General features: G+C 35.6%; 1 protein-coding gene and 4 non-coding genes across 7 annotated transcripts; 2 read left to right on the plus strand and 3 right to left on the minus strand.

Annotated features, from left to right (window-relative positions):
* The first annotated feature begins 1,232 nt into the window (after positions 1-1,232).
* Positions 1,233-22,438, plus strand: vac14 (vac14 homolog (S. cerevisiae)). 3 transcript variants are annotated; one of them, XR_015525698.1, is made up of 19 exons: positions 1,233-1,819; positions 4,708-4,858; positions 4,958-5,125; positions 6,455-6,517; positions 6,592-6,699; positions 7,891-8,000; positions 8,101-8,222; positions 9,027-9,164; positions 9,568-9,711; positions 14,735-14,798; positions 14,986-15,130; positions 15,214-15,279; positions 15,349-15,463; positions 16,537-16,669; positions 17,299-17,473; positions 17,645-18,027; positions 19,168-19,538; positions 19,613-19,763; positions 21,789-22,438. XR_015525698.1 is itself a non-coding variant. In XM_087310698.1 (19 exons), exons 1-19 carry the CDS (start codon positions 1,716-1,718, stop codon positions 21,946-21,948), a joined length of 2,349 nt encoding a protein of 782 aa, XP_087166824.1. In that variant the 5' UTR covers positions 1,233-1,715; the 3' UTR covers positions 21,949-22,438.
* Positions 9,807-9,877, minus strand: trnag-gcc (transfer RNA glycine (anticodon GCC)). Its single transcript has one exon. It is a non-coding gene; the product is annotated as a tRNA-Gly (tRNA).
* Positions 10,072-10,142, plus strand: trnag-gcc (transfer RNA glycine (anticodon GCC)). Its single transcript has one exon. It is a non-coding gene; the product is annotated as a tRNA-Gly (tRNA).
* A 3,205-nt stretch (positions 22,439-25,643) lies between the features above and the next one.
* Positions 25,644-25,715, minus strand: trnad-guc (transfer RNA aspartic acid (anticodon GUC)). The gene has a single exon. It is a non-coding gene; the product is annotated as a tRNA-Asp (tRNA).
* Positions 25,716-26,033: 318 nt separating this feature from the next.
* Positions 26,034-26,105, minus strand: trnad-guc (transfer RNA aspartic acid (anticodon GUC)). Its single transcript has one exon. It is a non-coding gene; the product is annotated as a tRNA-Asp (tRNA).
* Between the last annotated feature and the right edge of the window lie 1,569 nt (positions 26,106-27,674).

Consider the following 27,674-nt stretch of genomic DNA (forward strand, 5'->3'; position numbering starts at 1 on the left):
TGATACACATCATTTACAATAATAATCATTAGATATTTACAATGGTGCCAATAAAGATTGAAAAACAAGAGAAACAATAGGGGAAAAAAACAGAAATCAAACAAAAATTAAAGAAATATCAATAGGTTGTCAGATCTGAGGATAGATTTATAATAGATAAAGAAATTGAAAGTGAAGAGGGGATAATAAGAAAATAACATCATTAGAGATTTATTAGATTCTATTTATTCATAATAAATGTCTTGCAAATATGTGTATATGTTTTGAGTGCTTGTTAAGTGAATCTGGAATTGTAAGTAATTTTTAAGCTCTTGTACTATACTGGCTTGCAGTTTAAAAGTTTACATTTAGGAATATAAAATCTGCATACAAAAAGAATAAGGTTTATTATAAATCAGCTTTTAAATTTTTTTATAAACCCCCCAAAAACAATTAAGTTAATTTTGGAGTCACAGAAAAATTCTTTGAAGTAATATTTGAGATAAATAAACTTACATCTTGCCAAAATGGGAACACAAAGTTGCATAAACAAAACAAGTAAGGAAGAGTTTCAGTTATTCTGACAAAAGGAGCAATTTGTATCAAAGTCTGATCTAAATCTTTTCTTCAAGAAGTTAAACCCCGTCAAACATTTTTTTTTTATTCGAAAAATGAGAACGTACAATCACTGTGCATTATAAAGAAAATGGAAAGACAAAAAGAAAACATTTTTGGAAAAAGAAACACAACAACAACAAAAAAAAAAGAAAAAGAAAAACAAGCACATTATATAATACACATTAAAGAAAAAGATTATATAATTTGCCAATTTCTTTATTTACATTTATGTATAAAAAATGTTGTTAATAAGATAAGAAGGTTAAGAAAATATATTTTCTTTTTATGTAAAGCTACTGTTTTATAGTTAACAAAACTAAACAAAACATTATCCCATAGTAAGGAAAAGTCTTTATCAACATTTTCTATTACAAAAAGAGAAAAATTCTTCCAAAGCAAACTAGAATACCTGCATTGCCAAAACAAGTGAACCAGACTCAGGGTGCTGCCCACAAAATTAACAATTAGTATTATTATTTTTTTTATATCTTACTAAAAGAGTATTGACTATGTATGTACAATGAATAATTCTAAATGAAACTTCTTTTACCCCGTCAAACATTTCCAGAGAGCATGTGACTCTTCTGACGTAATCAAAACAAATCCATTGATCGGCGCTCGATTCACCAGGCCCTGATGTTTGTAGGAAGTCATGTGAGCCGGGGTATATGGCGGTTATGGTCTATCCCTTACATTGAAAAGCACTGTTATTTACGACTGTCATCACCCGAGGAGGAATAACTATCTGGCTTATGTTGTGTACGGCGTAGTCGCGTTTTGTCGGACAGTCTTCTATGCTCGTTAAGCTCATATCGTAGTTCAGGCTTTTATTTAGCTTCGTCTGTACGTAACTGTTCTCATCCTCCGTTTCAGTCTAACGTCGCAGACAGCAGCTCCTGTCATTTAATAAGTGATGCCCGAGAGGAAACACGTTTTAGGGCGTCGTCTTGTTTGTATTATAATAAGCGCGTGATGAGGAAAATCTCGATTTCATTTATTCATTCAGTCGTAGGTTAACCGATCTGTCATCCTGTGCATTCACTGAGGTATTCGTTTTAACAGCACACACTTCTGTTCTATGCGTCATATAAGGGTGTTTTCTCAAATATTTAGTCAAAATGAATACAGAAAAGGATTTTTCTCCACTGACACCAAATATTGTGAGGGCTCTCAACGACAAGCTGTACGAGAAGAGGAAGGTTGCAGCTCTCGAGATTGAAAAGTGAGTTAAAATATGTTTTTTAATAGGGTAAATGATCATAAACAAGAAAACAGGATTTTAATTTGAAAACATGTTATTTTGTCATACTGTACGTTGATGTTGGACGAGAGTGAGAGACAAAGAGTCTACTGAGAGTTTCACGGATTAAAACAATAAGTGTATTTTATAAAGTCTCCTGTTTAAATCAAAATGACTATTTTGTCTTTATATTTCTTTCTTTATTGTTTATTTTAACATGCTATACAGAAGACATATACTATATTCTTATTCAGTGTAACAAACAACAGTTTATATGCAAAGTCTTTTTTTATAGCAAGAAACAATTGACAACATTAAAATCCTGTTCATGCATCTCAGTGCTCCGAATCATATTCTTTTCACAATTTAAATTCACACTCAGTCACAGCATCTTCAAACAACATGTTTTAAATTGTGGCCACATTAAAATAATTTGTTCCTTTATTTTTGTTATTTGTTCACACGTTGAATAAGTTGAACAAATGTGTTCACTCGTTTCAGTTGAATCAGGCATTTCCAAACCCAGCCCTTGAGGGCCAGTGTCCTGCAAAGTTTAGTTCCAACCCCAATCAGACACACCTGGCCTAGCTAATCAACTAGGGTTTGTAGAAACATCCTAGCAGGTGTGTTGAGGTAAGTTGGAGCTAAAATCTGCAGGACACCCGCCCTCCAGGACCGAGTTTGGACACCCTTGAGTTAAACCATGGCCGCTATGATCAAAGGCATTCAGTTATTTTGTGATTAACTCTCTGCTTTTAGTTAAACTATAGCCGCACTGAACTAATTCATACACTCATTTTAATGAATCATGGGCGCGTTGAACGATTGCCTTCTCTAAAACACTAATAAATAGGGCCAGAAGAAATCTGCAGACATTTTTTTTTTTTGCTATTTCTGCACAGAATTTTGTAAAAAAAATCTGTGGATTTATCTGTAATGATTTTGGGAGTAATGTACCTGAAAACTTAATATTTTATATTAAATAATAATAATACCTTTTTAACAATCCAAATGTTTACAATGCAAATTCAATCAGATCCACAGAGCAAGTCTCTCACATAATGTATCTACTAAAAGACAGAAAATATGACTTTACAAACTACATTGTAATTAAATCATATAACCGTTGTAACATTAGTCAGTAATGTTACTGAAAATAGTTTCAAGCCTTAATAATACAAATTCACACAAGTCAATAAACAGACTCAATGATGGGCTAGAAATCTGCGGTTTTCTGCTTGTGCAGATTCCGTGTGGGCCCACTAATAAGTTAATTTGTTGCCATTTTGTTTTACAGTATGTCATTCACCCTTATATGTTTGATGTAATCTCAACTGAAACATGAAGACTAGACAGGACACAGAGTAGCTCCTCCCCTTTAAAAAAACAGCCAATAGTGTTTCGTTTTTATCACAGCTCTGCCAGTGATAGTTGTTGAGTTCAAGCACATAGAATAAAAAGCACATGAGAAGCGTTTTAAGGGGGCGGAGCATGATAAATACCAGAGAGCATTTAATTGGTCAAGATTTGATGATAAACTAAGGTATGAGGTGGTGTGAAAAAAATCTTTAATCGATATAGGTCAGAATTGACAAGCAGCAAGCTTTGGATGTTTATATCTGTTTTATATTTTCCAAATGTAATTTTTGTTGCTGTTTTGGAACAAACTAGCTAATAGATATCCCTAAAACTAACAGACTGAACCTAACATCTAAAATGCTAAATTTTAATTTCACGGGACCTTTAATATGCCATGTATATAAAATCCCTTTTGTAAGTTGGTTTAGATTCAGACACCAAAACGAGAAGTCTCATCTTTGATCCATTTTAGAGTTTGTGTACTTGGTTATTTTGAGATGTCCGGTCATCTGACCAGTCACATGATCTCATTATTTAAGCATATGATCAATAGTCCATAGTCCAAACGGCTTCTACTGCATAAAAGTACTCTAAAAGTCCAGCCAGTGTTGACTGAAATATTAAAATGGTATTATAACCCAGTTATCTGCTTCTTCCCATTCTTTCACCAGGCTTGTGCGTGAATTTGTGGCTCAAAACAACTCTGCTCAGATCAGACATGTCATCCAGATACTGGCCACAGAGTTTGCTCTGTCCCAGCAATCCTGTTCATGCATCTCAGTGCTCCGAATCATATTCTTTTCACAATTTAAATTCACACTCAGTCACAGCATCTTCAAACAACATGTTTTAAATTGTGGCCACATTAAAATAATTTGTTCCTTTATTTTTGTTATTTGTTCACACGTTGAATAAGTTGAACAAATGTGTTCACTCGTTTCAGTTGAATCAGGCATTTCCAAACCCAGCCCTTGAGGGCCAGTGTCCTGCAAAGTTTAGTTCCAACCCCAATCAGACACACCTGGCCTAGCTAATCAACTAGGGTTTGTAGAAACATCCTAGCAGGTGTGTTGAGGTAAGTTGGAGCTAAAATCTGCAGGACACCCGCCCTCCAGGACCGAGTTTGGACACCCTTGAGTTAAACCATGGCCGCTATGATCAAAGGCATTCAGTTATTTTGTGATTAACTCTCTGCTTTTAGTTAAACTATAGCCGCACTGAACTAATTCATACACTCATTTTAATGAATCATGGGCGCGTTGAACGATTGCCTTCTCTAAAACACTAATAGAGTTTGTGTTTTAGATTTTAGAGTTTGTGTACTTGGTTATTTTGAGATGTCCGGTCATCTGACCAGTCACATGATCTCATTATTTAAGCATATGATCAATAGTCCATAGTCCAAACGGCTTCTACTGCATAAAAGTACTCTAAAAGTCCAGCCAGTGTTGACTGAAATATTAAAATGGTATTATAACCCAGTTATCTGCTTCTTCCCATTCTTTCACCAGGCTTGTGCGTGAATTTGTGGCTCAAAACAACTCTGCTCAGATCAGACATGTCATCCAGATACTGGCCACAGAGTTTGCTCTGTCCCAGCACCCTCACAGCAGAAAAGGAGGCCTCATTGGGCTGGCGGCCTGCTCCATTGCCTTGGGAAAAGTAAGTTGAGCTAAATATGATGTTTTGTTACTCCTTGAAAAGCAAATTCTGGTGGCTTTTTCTTTGCTTGACTATAATTTGACCTATTGTGCTTCTCAGGATTCGGGATTGTACCTGAAGGAGCTCATTGATCCTGTTCTGACATGTTTCAATGACTCTGACAGCCGTCTGCGCTACTACGCCTGTGAGGCCCTGTATAACATAGTGAAAGTCGCCCGAGGAGCAGTTCTGCCCCATTTCAATGTGCTGTTTGATGGGCTTAGTAAGGTAAGCTAAAGACACTTTATGACTAGGAATGAATCACACATGGTTTTCCATGATACTGATATGGTTCTAAAATCATTTTAAATAGTATAGATACAGAATAGCAGAATCCTTATCACATTGTTGAGGCTATTGGCAGAAGATCCACATTGTAGGATTGTATGGAACACCAAGCAATATATGCTTGATTAAAATAAATAAATAAATAAATACTACAATATGTAAATGCATTAATTTTTGCGATTGTTTTAGAACTTTAGATTCAGTTGTCTATGGAAGAAATTATTCGGAATAATAAACGCCAGAAAATGGTTAAACTGCTTGTTTTACAAACAAGTGTGTTCATTAATTTACATAAAAAGGAGAATAATATCATAACAAAATATCAGTTTGCAACATCAAGCAGAATAACAAGCTGTTTTTAACATTTACAAATCAATGGAAATTAATGAAAGTCTCTAACCAAAAAGATTCCATTGGCTGTACCCACTTGTACATAAATAATACGGTCAATGAATTAACAGTTTGTTATCATGACTTAAATAGTAAGCATATTTTTCTATTTTGTTACCTCATTTTTACCGCAACTAACCTTTTCATGGGAGTTACTAGGGTTGTTACAAGACTTTTGAGCTTTGCTTACTTAAAAAGATTTATGTTGGAATTGATGTCAATGAATTCACCTTATTTGGTTTCTTCCTTTGATAAAGGGTTAAGAATGTTTCATTAATGTCTGTTAAATAAATGGATAATGATGTTTTGAAAATTAAGCATTTTTACTGATTTACTAAAATTTCTAAAAATAATATCCTTTAAAAATACAACAAACCAAATTACCATAACTAAAACATAATATGGAACTGAAATAGAATATATGGAATAATTGATAACATGTTGCTTAGATGAAATGTTTATGTTGGTGTAAAGTTACGGAAACTAAATAAATAAATCAATTGAGGCTAAACTGAATTAAATGTTAACTATTAACATAAAACACATAAAAATGAAAAATTCAGCACACAAAACTAAATTATTAATCCAACAAAACTTGCAAAACAAATTTCCTAAATAAACCGCAAATAAACATTTAAAATGAAATGATAAAATAAAGGCCATTAATAAAATATTAAATACTATTACATACATTTTAAAAGAACAGATAAAATGTTTTATGTGTTCATTTTTAAGACAATTGTACATTAGTAAAATGATGCAGAAAAACAGCAGGCAACATTATTAATGTGTTATTGATAATTAAAATTTCATACATTCCAATGGAGGTCCACATTTATCCCTATTATAACTTATTATGACCCAATCTGCTCTTTATAGCTTGCAGCAGATCCTGATCCCAATGTAAAGAGTGGCTCTGAGCTCCTTGACCGCCTGCTTAAGGTGAGTTTGACTAAAAACAAGAATGTACTAAATGACATAATGGCATCCTTTGACTTTGATTCGTGTTTTTTAAGGACATCGTAACAGAGAGCAACAAGTTTGACCTGGTGGCTTTTGTCCCCCTGTTGCGTGAGAGGATTTACTCCAATAACCAATATGCTCGTCAATTCATTATCTCCTGGGTGAGTTGAGCACTTTCACCTGTCTGCAACATTCAAAGTCAGTATGGCATTAAAGTTGTGAGACACTTTTCTTCACAGTGTGAAGTAAATGGCTTCTTAAGTAAGAATAAAATATGCCCCATTCACGAGGGGCTTCAGCGTCAACACTTGTCTCAAGTTGAGGCTGACGTGATCGTCATAGCAGTGTTAGCCAATGAAATTAGTCAGCAATAGGCCACAGTCTGAGCTGGTGTATTTGCATACAGCGATCTGATTGGCTGATGCTTCCGTCGCCGCTTGAAAAGTTGAGCAAGTCCCAACTTTTGCAGCGAGCAATGCCTCTGAAGCGGCGCCGACGGATCCACAATGCAGTTCGGCAACGCCTGACGTCACCCATTTAAAGTGAATGGGCAGCGTTGACTCTGACGCCCCTTGTGAAAAAGGCTTTATGGGTCAGTGATGCTAACATTTGGCACAAATCTATGAGTTTCGCCTTTTTGGCTGTCCTTTCTATGAATGAATTATGTAGAAGCACTGTCCATGCATGTTTCTTCGTCGGTTAGTAACGCTATATTTTATTGCAAAGTGGCACTACAATTAGTCTATCAGGCTTTTTGGCTAAAAAGGGAAATCACTGTTTAATTTGTTATTATTAGATTATTTGTAATTTTCACCTTTCTTACATTAAGCTGTTGAATGTTATGAGTCGGCTAGGCTTTAGCTTCAATTTTGATTCAATTATTTTCTAATCGGTTGCGTATTAAGTTGTGAATATACCCCTGTAATGCATAACGCAGTCCTTTTTTTGTCTGGCTTTCTCAAATATCTTACCTATTTGCCAACAATTACTAGTTATATCCCTGGGAATGTCTGACACTGGCGCATACATATTGTAATAGGCGTGCCAGGCACGAAAGCTTGACAGGTGTAGCAACAGTAACTAAGGAGGGTGAAGCTTAGCAATGGGTCAATTTATTCAGACTTGTTTTGTCACATTGCTTTATTACATTGAAACGTTTTTGCTTTTTTTAAAGTGCGTTTCAGTCAACAGAGAATCAGTTGAAGCACAGAAATCTCACAAGTTTCATTGAAATATCATCATTTGTCTTTCAAAGATGACCAGAGGAATTTTGGTGATTTGACAGTTGCAACAATGATAATCGTTCCAATGACATCATTGTGAATTCCTGTGATGCTTTGACTCTGCTGCAGATTCATGTGTTGGAGTCTGTTCCTGATATCAACCTCCTGGATTACCTGCCGGAAATACTAGACGGACTCTTCCAGATTCTTGGAGACAGCAGCAAAGAGATCAGGCGGATGTGCGTCTCCTCATCTTCCCCTTTACCTGACCCCATTTGTCCCTCTTCCTCTTTTCTCTGTTTCATATTCTCAGCTTTTTTTAAAATTGTAATTCAATAGGTGTGAGCTGGTTTTGGGGGAATTCCTGAAAGAGATTAAGAAGAATCCTTCCAGTGTCAAATTTGCAGAAATGGCCAACATCTTGGTCATCCACTGTCAAGTGTCTGATGAATCAAAGTCCAGTGAGTCACGTCTTTAAATCTGTATAAATCCTGTTTTACATGAGTGAGTGTAATTCTGCGTCCTAGTTCACATGCTTATACTACATCCAAAAAAAACAAAAAAAAAACACACTTTTAGGAAGAAAAAGTAGATACTTTTTGAGTGTTTACCAGAGGAGTATCCAATCTTTGGGACATACTACTTCCTCATTAACAGTCTGATATGTTGCTTATTTAAACCCCCCCGTCAATCATCTTTACACGTCATGCATATGTCTTTTATTTAATTACCTACCTTATTGGAGATTCAGCAGCATGTTAATTTGCCGTTTGCTAATATTTTATGCTGAGAAATCTCCTCAGGTCTTTGGATAACTATGCATTCATAATTTAATGTCCAAACATATCCTTATATAAGTTTGCATTGTTGTTGCAGATGAAATATAACACAGAAAAAGTGATTTAATTCTTTTCCAGTTGGCTAAATATTAATTTAATAGTCCTTCAAACATCTTTACCGAAGCCTCTCAATTTGACAGTTACTCTCGCACATCCACCACGTTTCTAGTTACACTCTTTACTCTTTACGTTTCTACATTACACTTTTTACTTGAGATTGTAGTTCTAATCGAATTAATTTCCAACATGCAAAGTATTACAATTTTACACAAATTTTTACTATAAATAGTAGACCATCCAGGAACCTTTGGCATACCCTTTTCAACATACTACAGTTTGGGACATGCTAATTCTATTTTCGAATATTTAGGACAGGTAATATGTGAATTAGGATGCAGTAATTGTCTTGTGTTTGTCTTTCTACAGCTAACGATCTTATCCAGCTGACGTCTATGACATGGATGAGAGAGTTTATTCAGCTTGCTGGGAGAGTTGTGCTGCCATATTCTTCTGGCATATTGACAGCAGTGCTGCCTTGCCTGTCCTACGATGACCGCAAAAAGAGTATCCTACACTGCCGTACACTCTCAATGATGCATTTCAAAGTGTTTAAGAACATGACATTTTTATCAGTTAAGCCCTGCTTACTATGTGCAATTTTTATTTTCAGCTGTTCTTTTAAATTGAGAAAGATTTTGGTCGCACTTTACAATAAGAATATTCATTAGAATATCTTGGTTACTATATAATGAACAACAAATTGTACAGCATTTAATAAATAGTTATTGACTATATATATATATATATATATATATATATATATATATATATATATATATATATATATATATATATATATATATATATATATATATATCCACATGTTTATATCTTTGGCAGTTTTGGGGCTCTTGTTGTGGTTCTGTTGTCACCATTTAAATCAATTTCCTTAATAAATCACCTTCAGGTACTAAAGAAGCAGCCAGTGCGTGTAACCACAGCCTGATGAAGCTTGTGACTCCAGAGGATGATGAAGATGATGAAGAATCACAGACAAAATCTTCCCCTCCAAGCGATGAGGCTCCATCTAAAAAAGAGGGAGATCTGAATGGCAAGTTTTTCTCAATATTATACTTCATCGTGTATTAAAATGATAAACGTGTATATGTGGAAGAAAAATATTAGTTTGCAGAAAAAAAAGGAGATTGCATTGGCCGGGAATCGAACCCGGGCCTCCCGCGTGGCAGGCGAGAATTCTACCACTGAACCACCAATGCATTTCTGAGATGAAATTGTCGCCCCCTGACTATCAACAGGAGGAAATAACGTCGCCCCCTGCCGTTTCATAAAGGCATATGTCTAAGGGTTTTGGGACAAATTGAAATATGCCACCTAGTGACCATATATGGTAGTGAGCTTTGACGATGGCCTCACTTTGGAAGCCAGGGGGCGGCAGACAATTGACAGGAACGCATTGGTGGTTCAGTGGTAGAATTCTCGCCTGCCACGCGGGAGGCCCGGGTTCGATTCCCGGCCAATGCATCCACATCTTTTGTATTTGTATCTTGTATTTTATATTTGTTACTTAATTACACTACAGTTTGATGTTAGTTTTGTGATGCAAAACGAATTTATTCAATAAATTAAAAGTAACAGTGTTTAAATTGTTGGAGAAAATGCTGAATATAAATGCTGAAAATAAATGCTGTTTGTTTAGACTGTTCCTCAAATAATTAACAAGAAAATAATTTTAAAAACTAAACGAACCACAACTGGTTTCAGCAACAAATGTCAGAAATATGAATATTTGCAGTATGAACAATGTAATGTAAAATGTGTTTTGTTGATAATTACATCATTTTAAATTTAGAATTCAAAATAAAAGGTTCATTTACATGTAAGCTGTAAAAAGCTCAATTTTTCAGTTAAAGTTGCACTTTATGAATGAAACTGCAAGGTTCAGATGAATGTGTAATAAATAATGCGAAATAAAATTAAGGTGTAAATAATTAAGTATTAAAACTGTTGAATAGATTAAATAAAAAATTACCTAAACGGCCCTAAACTCTTCTCCATTCATTTTCAATGGTGCTAAACACTACGGATGCAATATAATTTCGGCCACTAACGCTCTTGATTTCTCCATTTTTCTATAGGTTTTGTATAAGTTTCATTTAATTTAATGTGTGACAAAAGTTTCAGTAGGGTGTTTTAGTTAGCAGATGCTTATTCTAAATAAGTGTGCTTTTGAACTGTTCCTCAAACACTTAAAATGCAAAACAAATTAATTTTAAGAACAACTGGTTTTAGCATCAAATGACAGATATATGAATATTTGTGGTATTACACAACAAAATAACAAAATAAAATAATGCACAAAATGTTTTTGTATATATATATATATATATATATATATATATATATATATATATATATATATATATATATAATTATTTTACATGTAAGCAGTTAAAGCACAGTATATTCCAGCTAAACTACTTTATTTATGTTTACTTTCTCCATTTGGAATATTGCACAAAATACAGCCATCTATTCCTCAAATGAGTGATAGATGAATATAAAGTATTTGTGTAATAAAAATATAGGCAACTGCTTATTTAATATTAGTTTTTGTTGCAAATTGTATTATTTAAATTTAGAATTCAAAATATAATGTCGATTTACATGTAAACAGTAAAAAATACAAGATCCTTTTGTTAAAGTTACACTTTATGAATTAAACGGCAAGGTTCAGATGAAGGTGTAATAAATAATGTGCACAAAAATTAAGGTGTAAATAATTAAGTATTTAAACAGTTGAATAGATTAAATAAAAATTTAGCTAAACGGGCCTAAACTATTCATTCTCAATGGTCATAGATATATACATTAGATGCCGCCTACCCTGTTGTTGTCTATTACAAGAAATGCGTCAATAGAGCCGCCTTTTTAGTACAGGGTAGCGCTCCTTTAAAATGAATGCGGGACCAAGCTGCAGTGGAGGACTGTGGCCATTCAGAGCCAGAGAATTACACATATACACATATATCTATGATCGGGAGTTTCCCGGAGGTCAGTATGCAATTTTTAATTATGAAACTTATAATTTTACATCACTTTTCTACATTGATGGATAATGGATCACAAAGGCATTCCTGACAAAATGATTGTGTTTGTGTGTATGGAAGTACTATCCGCTCTCCCTGTTAAATTTGATCTAATCATGTCCTGAAACACACCCCTCTCCTGCTTTCACTTCTTATACTGATGGAGGGAGCGATTAGTTTTTGAATGAATCCCCATTATGAACGACTCCTTCACTAGCCAACAATAATACAAGTTTCTGGCACCACAGCATCTTGTTGTCATATTTCTTTTGCATTGTTTGCTGATTTTATTTAGGAAACTAGCATGAGCCGAGTGTTTAGTGTGAGTTGGTGCTGCTTTGCCTTATGGTGAATGCAGTAAGCGACTGTATTATCATCAATAAAGTTATCTGATTAGCACAAAAGTTCATAACATGCAAAAACGTAAAAATCTTAATCTTACCTATGAAATGTTCTGCCTTTGTGCTTTGTTTTCTTTGGTTGCTCGTTACTACACCCGTAAACTCCAACATCTTCACGTAATAACAATGTCTTGACTAGTGCGGTTGAATGACATTTGTCCTGGGAGCACTGTACAAATATGGCGGCGCAATTGACGCATGCTCAGGGTCCCTATGCGATATCTAGTGCAGGGGCGCCCCCAAGGGGTGGCCAGGGGTGGCCACGGCCACCCCTCGGTAAACTCTGGCCAACCCTTTGGCCACCCCAATATAATTTTGCGGTTGACATTATTGATTTAAATGTACTTATAAATTCCCAATATTTAAATAAATAAATAAATAAATAAAATGCAGTCACTAAATTATTGTTGGTGTTACTGACGTAGCTCTCCCCCTCTGGTTCAATGCTGGTGAAAGCAAACTGTCTCACGCACTCCTGTATGAATCCCGGTTGGTTGTTTGCATGCATGCCGACAAAACAGGCACCGCTCATGCGCTGTGAAACCGGAGTAACAGTCTTTTGTGCAGAGGTGTCGGCACGCAGCGAGTTTTGAAAGTCGACTAAAGTTTATATAATATGATGATGATGATGATGATGTTACTTTCACTAAGCATGCCTTTAAAGCAGAAAGGAGGGATAATGAGTCAGGGAGGTAAGACTTTATTACATGATCTCTCAGCCATGATCTGGTTTAAGACCACAGATAATTCTATAATACATTTTTTGTATTCTTTAGAATTGTCATAATTAATTTTCATGCAAAAGGTTTCTTAAGTGATGTTGGCATATCACTCCAGTTGTTGTTTTCCAGTAATGTTTAGGACTGATTTCTGTTATTTATTTAGAATAATAATTGTATATTAATATTAATTGTATTTATTTAGAATAAATATAAATAAATTGTTATATTTATTGAATAACAAATCTAACAATTCAAGAGAGGTGGGGGTGTATAGGGTGGTTCGCCCAGGGTGTCATTTAAACTAGAACCACCACTACCCTTCCCGATCGTCGTATACAACATGCACACACCTTCAATAGACAGCAATGGCTGTTTAATATTTACCTTAAGCTACAGTAGCCTATATCAATAGAAGAAGCTGCATTAATAAAATGGCTCAAAAAGCAATATGGATAAATGATATTATTAGGTATAGTGAGTGTGTATATAGTAATGCCTTTTGTTTAGTTTGTTCATTTGTTTGGGTAATTAATAAACTCATTATTCTTTCATTCATTTTCTTTTCGGCTTAGTCCCTTTATTAATCCAGGGTCACCACAGCAGAATGAACCGCCAACTTATCTAGCACATTTTTACACAGCGGATGCCCTTCCAGCTGCAACCCATCACTGGGAATAATAAACTTATTGATCTTAATTAATTTTAGACATGGCATATACCGTTTGATGTACAATAAAGGCACGTAAAAAAAGAAGTTATTTATACAGTATATGAAAAAGGGTTTTAAACTAAACATAGATTTTTATTTGGTTTGCACATGTACTTGCTGAATCATTTCAAAGAATAAATTGCAATATTTCAAGAAGAATTAATTAAATGAATAAAAACTACATTATTTCATTTACCAGAAACAAAAATATAACATTACACTGAATTCATTATTTTTTTTGTGTGCCACCCCAAGATTTGGTGCGGCCTCTTCTGGCCACCCCTAAGAAAAATTTCTGGGGGCGCCACTGATCTAGTGTACAGTATATATCTATGCTCTATGGTAGTGCTAAACACTACGGATGCAATATAATTGCGGCCACTAACGCTCATGTGGCGCTCTTCCGACTTTTTGAACCCAGCTTAGATTGGATAAACCAGACATAAAAACTGCAGTGTAAATAAGTTACATAATTAGATAGTACAAAGAAGATCATGTTAAAGGACATGAATGCATTAGCCAAGAATCAAACCCGGACCATTCTCCATTCATTCTCAAATGGTAGTGCTAAAGCCTACTGATGCAATATACTTTTGGTCACTAATGCTCTTGTGGCGCTTCTTCTTTTTTGCACCCAGCTTAAGATTGAATAAGCCATTTTTGTGTTATGTACACATTTAATTGTTCATGTATACTTGTCATTTCTACATGTTTACTTTTACATTTGTGTAAAAGAATGATGATATGTGACAAAAGTGTGACAGTAAATTGACAGAAACATTGACAATAATACAAAAGATGAGCACCAAACTAGCTTTTCAGAATGATTTCTGTAGGTTATTGACTATAAAGACAGAAATAATAATGCCATTGCAGGAAATAATTATATTTTAAAATATACTACAAAGGTGTTCACTATATTAAAATTTATATTTCAAAATATAAAAATCCTAGTAAATGCTGTCACACTTTGTATGCTTCTTATTTCGAAAAACAGTTGAAAGTCTAGCCATCATAGAACATTTAAACAGGAGATTTTACATATTTAATATAAAATATATCAATGATATTTTAAAGTAATCTCTCATTGCAATTATTATTTAGGAGCTGATATATAAATGAGTAAAATGTAACACACTGTTAAACTAAATAAATCACAGTCTGCTTTTAATTCATACCTGTTTTTGATTTTTAGATTCCCTAAATGAGTCTCAGGAGTCCGTAGGCTTCAGTAACATCTCTTTCTTCACTCCAGCAAGGTAATATTTGATAGCCACTGACAAAAAGCACAAACTTTTTTTTGTCTTTCAGGTGAATGATAAACCAATAAACACAAACTGTGCATTTAAGAAAGTGATCCACTATTCAAAATAAATGATCACAACTTACTTAGTGTGTGTTTGTTAAAAGATCAGAAACCACTGTAAGACTGCGTATGATGTTTAGTTCTGACAGGTCTGCGGTTACTCTGGATCTGGATGGCATCGTGCAAGTGCTGGACAGACATTTACACGATTCATCCACCGGAATGATGACGCGCATCGCTGTGTTGAAGTGGCTCTACCATTTATACATCAAGACCCCTCGCAAGGTTTCTTTCAATACCATTTTAAGTGCAGACGTTCAGCTTAAGCTAAAACAGGAGTTGTTCAATCTATTTTTTTCTCTTGGCAGATGTTCAAGCACACAGATAGTTTGTTCCCCATGTTATTGAAGACACTATCAGATGAGTCGGATGAAGTAAGTCATCATTTACAGTCAAACTAATCAAGCTTTTTATAGCATATTAAAGAAATTTGATGTCTACAGGTGATTTTAAAAGACTTGGAGGTTTTAGCAGAGATTGCATCATCACCTGCTGGTCAGACGGACACCTCTGGGTCGTGCGATATCTCGGATAGTAAAACTGAGCTGCATATTCCAGGTGGGGTTAGAGATGGGCAGCCAGTGGTGGTCGGTGGGTAATCAATTCCTGATCTTTTTTATATCTGTTAAATATCAGGAAAGCACAATTGTGAATGTAAAGTCAAACACTTTTTTTATTGTAGTTTTCAATTTTAAAGCACAAAAATGATAAAATTTAGAATAAGGTTGTATTAGTTAATGCTTTTATTAACATGAACAAACAATGAACAATACATTTATTGCAGTATTTATTCATGTTAATTAAGTCAATAATTGATTCATTAAATTATTATTTACAAGCATACATTTGGATGTTAATAATGCATTAGTAAATGTTGAACTATGATTAATATATTCTGTACAAGTAATGTTCATAATTAGTTCACTTAGTAAATATATTAACCAATGAAACCTAGAGTGTAACCAAAAAGCACACATAAAATAAATAAATAAATAAAAACTACAAAAATAAATAAGAAAAACACCATAGAAATTGTAAAAATAAAATCCATAAGGACTCATTCATTCGTCTTTTTTTGGGCTTAGTCCCTTTATTAATGAAATGCCAACTTATCCAGCTTATGTTTTATGTAGCGGATGCCCTTCCAGCCACAACCCAACACTAGGAAACACCAATATACTCTTGCACAATTATAATAATTCACACATACTCTACGGCCAATTTAGATAAACATTTTACACATTATAATATCATAAAATGAATAAAATAAAAGGTGACTGATAAGGTATTTTTACTTCTCTTGAGCACTGGTTGAAGAACATCTTTTTCACTAGTTATGACAATTACTTGTACAAGAAAAATAAATTAAACATTGTAATTTTTAAACACTATGCCCCGGTTTCACAAACAAGGTTTAGGGCTAGTGAAGATTAAATTGCATGTTTAAGCTGTCTCAACTCAAAATGCCTTGCAGTGAGATGTCTTTTTCTTTCTCCAGGTGCACACCAGTAATACATTTTTCTAAGGCCATTTTTTTATAAATTTGGCTTAAATAGTCTAATTTAACTAAGGCCTAGTCCTGGCTTAATCTAAGCTCTGTTTGTAAAACTGCGCCTATATGTTTTCGACAGGTTCTAAGATGACAGATTTATCGCCCTCAACTCCCAGCATGAATTCATACTTCTACAAGTTCATGATTAACTTGCTCAAGCGCTTCAGTTTGGAGAGAAAACTTCTAGAAATGAGAGGGGCCTTCATCATCAGGTAAAAATCATCCTATAAATAAACAGAAGGCTAGGATGTCGTTTGCTGAAATGTGTAATATTGACCTTAATACAACAGTTCAACAAATGAGAAAGTTTAGTAAATAACGCAACATTATGTTGTTTTTTGTTTAGACTAAATATAATTCCAAATAGATCTCTTGTCTTGGTGTTTCCTTGCATAATTAATCTGTTTCTATTAAATCATATGATTCAATAGTTCAATGATTCACACTTAAAGATGGTCACTCGCATTGTTTCAAAATAAATCAGCGGTTTTGAGTGAATCATTTGAATGAATGATTCAATGATTGAATCTTTTGAATGAATGATCTACTGGTGGCCTATAGTCATATTATTCAAGATAAGCGTAACCCAGCAAGGCTCCCGGAACATGAACTTCAATCCAACATGTTTTGTAATATGATTGATATTTTTGCAAATGCGTGACACTAAGAGTAAATGACAGAGAATAAAGTGTCACTACATGTGCTACAAACTAGAGTTTATGATTATAATATCATGAGCAACACCAGTTTACAATATCAAGGCCATACAACTGACTGTTTATACAGCTAAAATAAGCTAAAGTGAAATGTTCTTGAGCAAGTTTGCTTTGCTTTCCAACAGGCAGCTCTGTCTCCTCCTGCACGCCGAGAATATATTTCACTCGATGGCAGATATTTTACTCAAGGAAGAGGATCTGAAGTTTGCCTCCACAATGGTGCAGACGCTGAACACTATTCTGCTTACTTCAGCCGAACTCTTCCAGCTGCGGAACCAGCTCAAGGACTTGCGCACACAGGTAACACACGCTTACTGGTTCCTTGGTAGGTTGGATTTGATAAGTGTGAACGCTAACATGCAACAGATTGAGAATAAACATGATTCATTCAGGGATTCATTCAGAAAGTCATTGCAATGCATTGTAGTCCTTGCTGATCATTGTTCATCTTTTCTTCTTTTCACTCTTCAGGAAAGCTGTGCTCTCTTCTGTTGTCTCTATCGCTCTTGGTGTCACAATCCAGTGGCCACTGTGTCCCTCTGCTTCCTCACCCAGAACTACCGGCATGCCTACGACCTCATCCAGAAATTGTATCCTTGCAGTCATGATGCACAATTTATCATATAATTGTTCAATCCAATTAAAATGTTTTAATGTTTTAAAAGTGCACATAGCTAATTTTCACTATCTGGGTGACTGGTTCTTTTTGTTGACCATTTCACTCCGTGGCGATCTGGGCTAGTTAGCAAAGATACAGTTTCATTTTCCACACTGGTGGAAAACGAAGCTCTCTAGAATGTAATATAAATGTGTCAGTAGTTGCCTCTGTAGCACAAGTGTAATGATGATCTGGGGCCTCATGTATCAACGCTGCGTACGCACAAAAACTTTGCGTACGCCAGGTTTCAAGCTCAGAATCGCTCACGTTTGGATTTACTAACAATGAACTGAACGTGGGAATGTGCGCAGGTTCACGGCAGCTTTCTGGCAGGCGTACGCACATTTTTTGTGCGTGTCTGTTTTATTTCCATTGGCGACTCCTAGAGGCAGTTGTGTTAAATTCTTCTCTACAAAGTGTCTGATCCTTGCAATGGCAGCTGTATGAGACGGGTTCATATAGTAGGTATGTAAGATTTCCATACCATACATTTGACCAGCTAAACATTAAAGCACAATTTGCAGCGGTCGCCTGTTTTCCCAATGTAATCTGAGCTATCTACCGCACGCACATTGCTATAGAGACACTATCTGAAGATGAATTTGTATGCGTGAATCAGAAACATTTCCATTCAATAAATGTGCAAATAAAATATGATGCACAAACTTATTGATGATTCCTACTTGTCTTTCTCGTGATAGTGGGCAAAATCTGATATGTAGCGGGGAAAAAAAAGAAAGAATTCATTAGACGCTGGATTCGAGCCGAGTTTATGCTCGAACATGTCAGTACATGATCACATGCGTCTTCTGAGGTGCGCCACTGAGACTGCTAAGGGTACTGCAACATTTTTCAGTTATAAACCACACTATTTCTTTTTTAAATGCACTCAGTGCGATGTTCAGACCCAACTGTGTTAACCGCATCAGCTAAACTCTCCCACTCTATTTTTTTCTTTTGTTGTTAATTCCGGAGAACAAACTTGCAAACAACACCGCTTTTCTCCGGTCTACCTCCGAAAGCAGCACCTCCAATTCACATTCTGTTCAAAGTTTCTCTTTTTGCTTGCTTTTACCATTGCTTTTTCTTTGGGTTTTGCCATTAGCATAGTCATTAGCATATTCATACGGGGGAGGAGGCAGGGAGGGGTTTTGTGCTCGTGCATGTTGCGCTCAGTTTCACGTTCATTCAGATGTACAAAAAAATATGCGTGAGATTCGGCGTACGCAGTGTTTCATACATCTGAATTTTTTTCTGCGTACGCACATTTACAGCTTTGTGCGTACGCAATGTTTTAGTAGGATTTCCACGCAAGTCTTCGTACATGAGGCCCCAGATATTTTAAGTTTTGGCAATCTTTTTTCTGATATTTTCTTTGTTAATAACAATAAATAAATAAATAAATAAATAAATAGTGTGCTTCCACTTAGGCTGTTATGGAGAAATTGGAAACCAGTAAACCTAGAATTTTAGGCCGAGAATAGTTTGTAATTGTGCAGCGCTGTGCCAGGCTCACATAGAAGACTATCTGTGTATCTGTCTGTCTGTCAATCTATCTATCTGTATATTGGACTAAAATTTCAAATCCTTTGTTCTGAAAAAAAAAACCTTGACTTGATCTGATCAGTGGAGATCTAGAGGTGACTGTGGACTTCCTCATGGAGGTGGATAAACTGGTCCAGCTAATAGAGAGCCCCATCTTCACCTGTGAGTCGCATTCCCCCACCACATCAATAATTCTGGTTTTCAACTCTCCACACTGACATTGGTTCTCTTGGCAGACCTTCGCCTGCAGCTGCTGGATGTTGAGCATAACCCGTACCTCATCAAGGCTCTGTACGGCCTGCTGATGCTGCTTCCTCAGAGTCAGGCATTTCAGCTGCTCTCGCATCGCCTCAGCTGCGTGCCAAACCCTGAGCTCATGCGGACGCTGTAAGTAGGCCTGTAGACATCATTAAAGATGCAGTCTATAAGTTTCACCACTACAAAGTTGAAGGCATAAGCTGACAAATAAAACCAAAACATGGCAAAGTGACATGAGATGAGATCATGAGTAAAACAACTGTGTATGGTGCATTTCTGCTTTGCGTTGGGCTGCTGATAAGACTTTCAGGCTTAAAGCTGCGGTCACACTGGACTTTTCTCCCCATAGACTTGAATTAATATGCATACAAATGCGTCAGACCGGAAACGCAAGCTCATGCGACAAGTTTCGCAGTTCGCTGCGTTGCAAAGTTCAAGCTTGGTGAACTCTGACCAATCGAGAATCAAAACATGACCTCTCTGTACAGAAATGTAAAATATGGACTAATCGCTCACGTTTTAAAATGTCTAATCATCTTGTTTAATCCCGCTCCTTTTGGCAGCACCATACTACAGAATTTTGCATGCTCAAACTCTTGTGTGACCGTAGCATTACTCCGCAATAACAACCTCCTGGATGTACTTTATCCCTAACTTAACACGTACAATATTGATATTCCACTTACACAGACCAGGTACAATTTACAGTAACTGCACATTCCCACAAACACCATTTCTTAAAATTCAATTGTGTTTATTAAATTTACTTTAAAAGGATACCCTGGAGGGCCGGAGTTTAGCTCCAACCCAAATTAGTCACACCTGAACCAGCTAATCGATCTTTTACTAGTCATACTAGAACAGGGGTTCCCAATTCCTGCAAAGACTAGCTCCAACCCTGATTAAAAACAACTAAACCAACTAAGTACTTACAGACAGGTGCGTTTGATCAAGGTTGCAGCTGAACTCTGCAGGAAAGTAGCGCTCCAGGAACAGGATTGAACACCCATAAACTAGCTTTTAGGTAGGTGTGTTGAGGCAAGTTGGAGCTAAACTCTGCAGAACCCCAGCACTCTAGGACTGAGTTAGCGCACACCTATTTTAAAGGGATAGTTTACCCAAAAAAATTAAATTAGCTCATTATTTACTCTCACTTATTCGTTTTTAAACCTTCATGAGTTTCTTTCTTGAATTGAGTTCGGTATTGGAAAAGTATTGAGTTCGGTACTGGAATTTAAAAAAAAGTCCAGTTTCTGCTAACATTTGATCACTGTGTTTATGTGGTCAACAGAAATGACAATGGGTGCTTTCACACCTGCCTTGTTTAGTTTGGTTGAATCGCAGTAAAGTTTGTTTTCCCTCTTGGTGCGGTTCGTTTGGGCAGGTGTGAATGTAGCAATCGTAATCGAGTGCGCACCAAACGTGGACCAAAAAAGCGTACCGAGACCTCCTTAAAAAGGTGGTCTTGGTAAGCTTTCAAACGAACCCTGAAGCGGTTCGTTTGTGGTGAGAATATGAGCCAAACTAAAACAGACCCAACCGCAAAAAGTATCGAGGGTGGTCCTGAAAAATATCAGTTCTAAGGGGTATCTACCCCTTCCCCTGAGCCTTACGCTTTCAAGCTAAAGAGAATTAGGACACCCCTTCACGTGAATGCACAAAATGAGGGGCTTTTACAGTGTCTGCTTTAATGTTATTGTTATTTTTGTGTGTTTACATAGAAAAGTATGAGCACGGTGTAAATGTACAGTACAGCTACAATCTTATAGCCACATTATCCTTATGATAACATGATATTGTTGCCTTCAGTGACTTCCTGAAGATAAATACCAAACAATAATCCAACTAGAATAACTACAGCGGTCGCCATCATTAATCTCATATATAGTAAGAGATCGCGATGACATATGATGATGTGTGCAGGTGTTGTACTGCTGTCACATTTCTTAGGGGTAAATTTTGAAGCTCTTCCCCTTCACTCTCTGTTTCAAGGGTCAAAGGGAAGGGGTGGGGGTACAAAAACCGAATTGGGATTGGGCCTTAACACTCACACAATAATTCATCTGGTTAATTTCATAATCATGACAGCCCTACAAAACAAACTGCAAACAGTTTGACATCTTCAAAATGACTAAAAACTGAAAACTTTTTCAGGGAAGACCAAAAGGTGGCCGTCAAAGACAAACATTTAGCCCAGCCGCACATCGACTACAGCGAACTCCTCCAGCATTTTGACCGAGTCCAGAGCAAACACTTGGAAGTGAGGCATCAGAGGACGGGCCGATCTGAGCATCCAGACAGGAAGCTGATGTAAACGGTTACAAGTGAGTCTGAAAAGATACTACACAACAGACTGGAGATCTCAGCTCAACCTATAGTAGACGCTTTGTTCAGATTTTAATGTATTCCAACTACTACAGACATGAGGGACTTCAGTGTGCTTTATTTTTATGCTACGTGAAGTGCTTTATGTTCAGGCGCTTTGAGTCGATACGTTACGAATTAAGCGTCAACCTAAACTATTTGTACAGAACCGTGCACCAAGCCCTGGATGTTTATTATTAGGAGCTTTTAATCTATAAAAAGATCTTCTCATGACGTACTGTAAATGAGTATTGTTTTTTGTATTACGATTTTATCTATTCTCTGCATTTTGGATATTTGGTTTATCCTCTGCATTCCCATACAGTCGGAGTCTATTTGTTGTTCATTACCTCATGTTTTACATATGGCCTTATGTAAATGCAAGCCATCTCTCTGTAAAATGAAAAAAAATGCTCAAATAAAGTGGACCATGATCAATACTCTTTGAATTATGTTGTTTTTAATCCCCATGACTAGGCCCACACAGAATCTGTGCAGATTTTTAGCTCATCATTGATTCAGTTTATTTTTTTGTGTAAATGTGTGTACATTTATATTTATTCAGCTTTTAAATTAATTTCAGTATAATGTTTTGACTGATATGAAAATGTTCATATGATTTATTTACAATAGTTTGTAAAGTAATATTTTCAGTTTTTTAGTAGAGATATTATATGAGAAACTTGCTTTGTTTACCAAATAAATAAATAAATAAATAAATAAATAAATAAATAAATCTAATTGGATTTGCATTGTAAACATTAATGACAAGTTTAAAATGTATTACTTTTTAGTTCATGTATTAGGGGTATTTTGGAAGTTATACTTCCAAAATCATTATGCATGAATCTGCAGATTTTTAATAAAATTTAAAAATAAATAATCCTTAATTAGTAATTCTTTGAGAGTGGTACCTTTTTTTTTAGCTATATTACACTTTTTTATTTGACTAAATAAAAATAAAAGTGTTTCTCCCCGTCGGGGAATCGAACCCCGGTCTTCCGCGTGACAGGCGGAGATACTGTCCACTATACTAACGACGATGTAACCATGCACTGCTTGTGGCACATAGGTCGAATGAGGTAGGGAGCAAAAAAACATTTTTTTTTTGACTTGGTAAACGACCACGTAGTTGACCGAGGTTTGATTTTCTACTGAAAAGAGATTGTTGATATGTTTTTTTATCATCATAGCAACAAAATCTTACATTAACAATAAGTTACCGAAAAAAACATTTACATTTCTTTTAGCTAAATTACATTTACCAAAGACAAAAAAGTGACAGAGATATTGTTCACTGTGCTAAAGAGGAAGTAACAAAACTTATAAATTTCTTTACATATATTACACTTTTTGTGGAAGAAAAAAATTACGATTTTATCTATTCTCTGCATTTAGGATATTTGGTTTATCCTCTGCATTCCCATACAGTCGGAGTCTATTTGTTGTTCATTACATCATGTTTTACATATGGCCTTATGTAAAGCCATCTCTCTGTAAAATGAAAAAAAAAGCTCAAATAAAGTGGACCATGATCAATACTCTTTGAATTATGTTGTTTTTAATCCCCATGACTAGGCCCACACAGAATCTGTGCAGATTTTTAGCTCATCATTGATTCTGTTTATTTACTTGTGTAAATGTGTGTACATTTATATTTATTCAGCTTTTAAATTAATTTCAGTATAATGTTTTGACTGATATGAAAATGTTCATATGATTTATTTACAATAGTTTGTAAAGTAATATTTTCAGTTTTTTAGTAGAGATATTATATGAGAAACTTGCTTTGTTTACCAAATAAATAAATAAATCTAATTAGATTTGCATTGTAAACATTAAAGACAAGTTTAAAATGTATTACTTTTTAGTTCATGTATTAGGGGTATTAGTTATAATACTTCCAAAATCATTACGCATAAATCTGGAGATTTTTAATAAAATTCTGCGCAGAAATAGCAAAAAATGTTTGCAGATTCCATCTGGCCCTACCCATGACACAACTTGATGTCGATTTGGGCCAAAAAGAGAATAAACATTCTTATTAAAAAAGCAGTTTTTAATAAAAGTTTTTTATTTACTAGTGCTTTTTTGGAAGTTTAAGTGCTGTGGGGTTATTTTGTAATATTATGTATTATTTACCATTTTTTAAAATAAAATATTTAACAAAAACAGTACAATACCAATAAAAAATTTAAGAAAATAATGGACTTTAGAAATGATTGATATCTCTTTAATGCTGGCGCTTAAATGACCATAAAGAACCACCAACAGAGGGTGCTGTTGTATTACTTTTGCTAAAAAAGGCTGCGTGATTTCATTTTTTTTTGTACGCAATGGTGTATATTTACGGATTTTAGACTTTTGATCTAGATCAAAAAAACATTTACGCTTTCTATTTCAAAATTGTCCAGCTTTTATTTTTGGAATGCACAGTTACAGTATTCAGAGAGCTAAAAATAACCCATTCTCACTCCTTGTTAGTATAGTGGAGTATGCTCGCTCGCCTGAGACCGGGGTTCAATTCCATGACAGGGAGAAACGTTTTGTTTTTGGCCTTCAGGTGGAGATACTTTTCACTATACTAACAAGAGAGTAAATAAACTTTTTGCCTCTTTGTCAAGCCATGAAGTCCAACCTTTTTTTGTGAACTGTCTTCATGGTGACACTGTAGACTAGTGTGATATAAAAGTCCCATTTTGCCCTTTACTGTTGGCTACTTCCTTGTTAGTATAGGGGACAGTATCTTTGCCTGTCATGTGGAAAACTGGGATCCAATTCGCTGATGGAGATAAACTTTTTTTGGTCTTAAAAAAAAGGGTACTAACAATTATTTATTATCAAATTTGCTTCATCACGCTGCAAAGTAACATGAAACTCTAATTTGGCAGTCATGCTCTGCAGTACTTCCTCGTTAGTATATTGGACAGTATCTATGCCTATCACTTGGAGGCCTATCACGTAGGTGTAGAGCGCTGTCTAGCCAATAGGAAAGAAGGCAAGGCGGGACAAGTAAAATACACAAAATCATGGGTTTAAATCCTGTCTTGGCCACAAATAGTAGAAAACAAATATGTATTTGCTTTTCATCTAGACACAGTTTAAGTACAATTAACATAAAATAAATGATAATTTTGTATAAAGATATAATAAATCTTGTGCTTGTGTCATTATTTATTCATATAAGTGAATGAATGAGAGAATATAATAATAAATAATTCTTAATTAACAATTCCTTGAGAGGGGTACCTTTTTTAAATGAAATAATAATAGATTTCTTTAGCTTAATTACATTTTTATATTTTGAAGGCCAAAAAATTATTTTTCTCCTTGTTGGGGAATTGAACCCTTATTTTCCACGTGACAGGCAGAAACGCTGACCACTATACATGTTAGTACAGTGAAAAGGATCTCCACCTGTCACATGGAAGACCAAGGTTTGATTCCCTGCCTGGGAGTTTTTTTAATAAAAAAATTACTAAATTACATTTCTTTACATATATTACACTTTTTGAGGATGAAAAAATAATATAACTTAAAAGAGTTTAAAAAATAAATAATCCTTAATTAGTAATTCTTTGAGAGTGGTACCTTTTTTTTAGCTATATGACACTTTTTTTTTTGACTAAATAAAAAAAAGTGTTTCTCCCCGTCGGGGAATCGAACCCCGGTCTTCCGCGTGACAGGCGGAGATACTGTCCACTATACTAACGAGGATGTAGTCATGCACTGCTTGTGGCACATAGGTTGAATAAGGAAGAGAGCAAAAAAAAAAACATTTTTTTTGACTTGGTAAACAACCACGTAGATGAGCGAGGTTTAATTTTCTACTGAAAAGAGATTGTTGATATGTTTTTTTTATCATCATAGCAACAAAATCTTACATTAACAATAAGTTACCGAAAAAAACATTTACATTTCTTTTAGCTAAATTACATTTACCAAAGGCAAAAAAGTGACAGTGATATTGTTCACTGTGCTAAAGAGAAAGTAACAAAACTTATAACACTTTTTGTGGAAGACAAAAAAAAGTCTCTCCCCGTCGGGGAATCGAACCCCGGTCTTCCGCGTGACAGGCGGAGATACTGTCCACTATACTAACGAGGAAGCAACTGCAAAATAAAGTGCCAAATGGGAGTTTTATGGTACTCTACAGTGTTACTATGAAGACAGTTTACTTAAAAGAAAGGTTGGACTTTCATGGCTTGACAAAGAGTCAAAATGTTTATTTGCTCCGTTGTTAGTATAGTGAAAAGTATCTCCACCTGAAGACCAAAAAAAAAAAGTTTCTCCCCGTCAGGGAATTAAACCCCGGTCTTCCACACAGCAGTGTTAAAATCATTAATTCATTTTCTTGTCGGCTTAGTCCCTTTACAGTCCCAAATAGTTAAGCTTATCTTTCTTAACTTTTCCCATTCATTCTCTATGGTAGTGCTTAAAGGGCCATGAAACCCCCTCGTTTTAGCAGGGTGTTTTCACACCTCTACTTTGGAAAAAGTCAGAAAAGTAGGCGTGTCCAGCTCTGTTTAGGGGGGAGTGTCAGAGGAACTAAAGTGGGATGGTGTGGGAGTGTCTATTTGTGCACGCGCGAGTTTCAGAGTCAAAATACACACCCACACAGACAGGAGAAAGTGATGGTGTTTAACCTACATGGACATCTTTAGTCGAATTATTTGCCAAATTATTAAATGTTGGACTTTAACAGCAGTTTGGCTCTTTCATTCAGGAAATTCATTCATGCCTCTCGCGACAAACGCGATATTTGATTCGAGGAACTGCTGCAAGCGTGTATTTTTCATGCCATGTTTGATACCGCACGGCGAACGAGAGAAAAAAAAACTCTGCATTTCCCGGAAACTTAGATGCACACGGCAGGTAGTGTCAGAAAGCAGCGTGTGTTATTCCGGTCACAAAATGCGGTGCTAACATTTCTGCACTCAGTGCAATAGTTAACTTAAATCGATACGAACAAACTGAATAAACAAAGAGCACTGGTCGCTCACTTACCAAATCTGTAGAGACAGAACAATTACCAGCAACTAGAGCCGCGTCTTTATGAAGAGAATACTACAAGCAAATCCAGATTTCAGCGTTTGCAGATGAGAACAGCTCTCAGGTAAACAATAATCCTCCTTAGACACGTTATTGTTGTCGCGCGTCGCGTACACTGTTAATCCACACGTGATCCAGATAAGCTCTCACAGAGAGAAAATGAAAACGAAACTTAACAGCAGTGTGATGGCCAGTGTGGTGGCCACACATTGAGAGTGAGGCATGCACGCACACATACACACACACACACACACACACACACACACACGTTATACTTATTCATTTAAGATTATTTTTTGGTCACAGTTCAGTTATTGTGTTTATACATTTTCGTTTCATTCATATCTGATTTAAATAAGACTCATACACTTTCAGTTTCTCATTACCTTTCTTTATTATTCACAGTACATTTATTACTATTTTGGGTGCACACAAAATCAGTTATCTGTACTGTATGTTTTGTTAATTTTAGTTTTCTTTTGAGTTTAAGTTACCGTGCTGCAGTGCCGACGAGGAACAGAGTTTCCGGGTGTGGTCCGCCCAACTAAAGGTCCGACGTGCCGCAAGATGCCGTTTTTTGGTTCCGCCTGCCGATACCATTGGCTTAATGGCTTGGAGGGAGAG

Source organism: Danio rerio, chromosome 25, assembly GCF_052040795.2.
Source record: "Danio rerio strain M-AB ecotype USA chromosome 25, GRCz13ab, whole genome shotgun sequence".
Classification (NCBI taxonomy): Eukaryota; Metazoa; Chordata; class Actinopteri; order Cypriniformes; family Danionidae; genus Danio; species Danio rerio.

Coding starts and splice junctions, on each gene's coding strand:
- vac14 (XM_087310698.1), top strand. CDS start 1,716: ATGAATACAGAAAAGGATTTTTCTCCACTGACACCAAATATTGTGAGG. Junction 15,131..15,213: donor ACATCAAGACCCCTCGCAAG/GTTTCTTTCAAT, acceptor TTCTCTTGGCAG/ATGTTCAAGCACACAGATAG. Junction 19,764..21,788: donor CCTGAGCTCATGCGGACGCT/GTAAGTAGGCCT, acceptor AAACTTTTTCAG/GGAAGACCAAAAGGTGGCCG.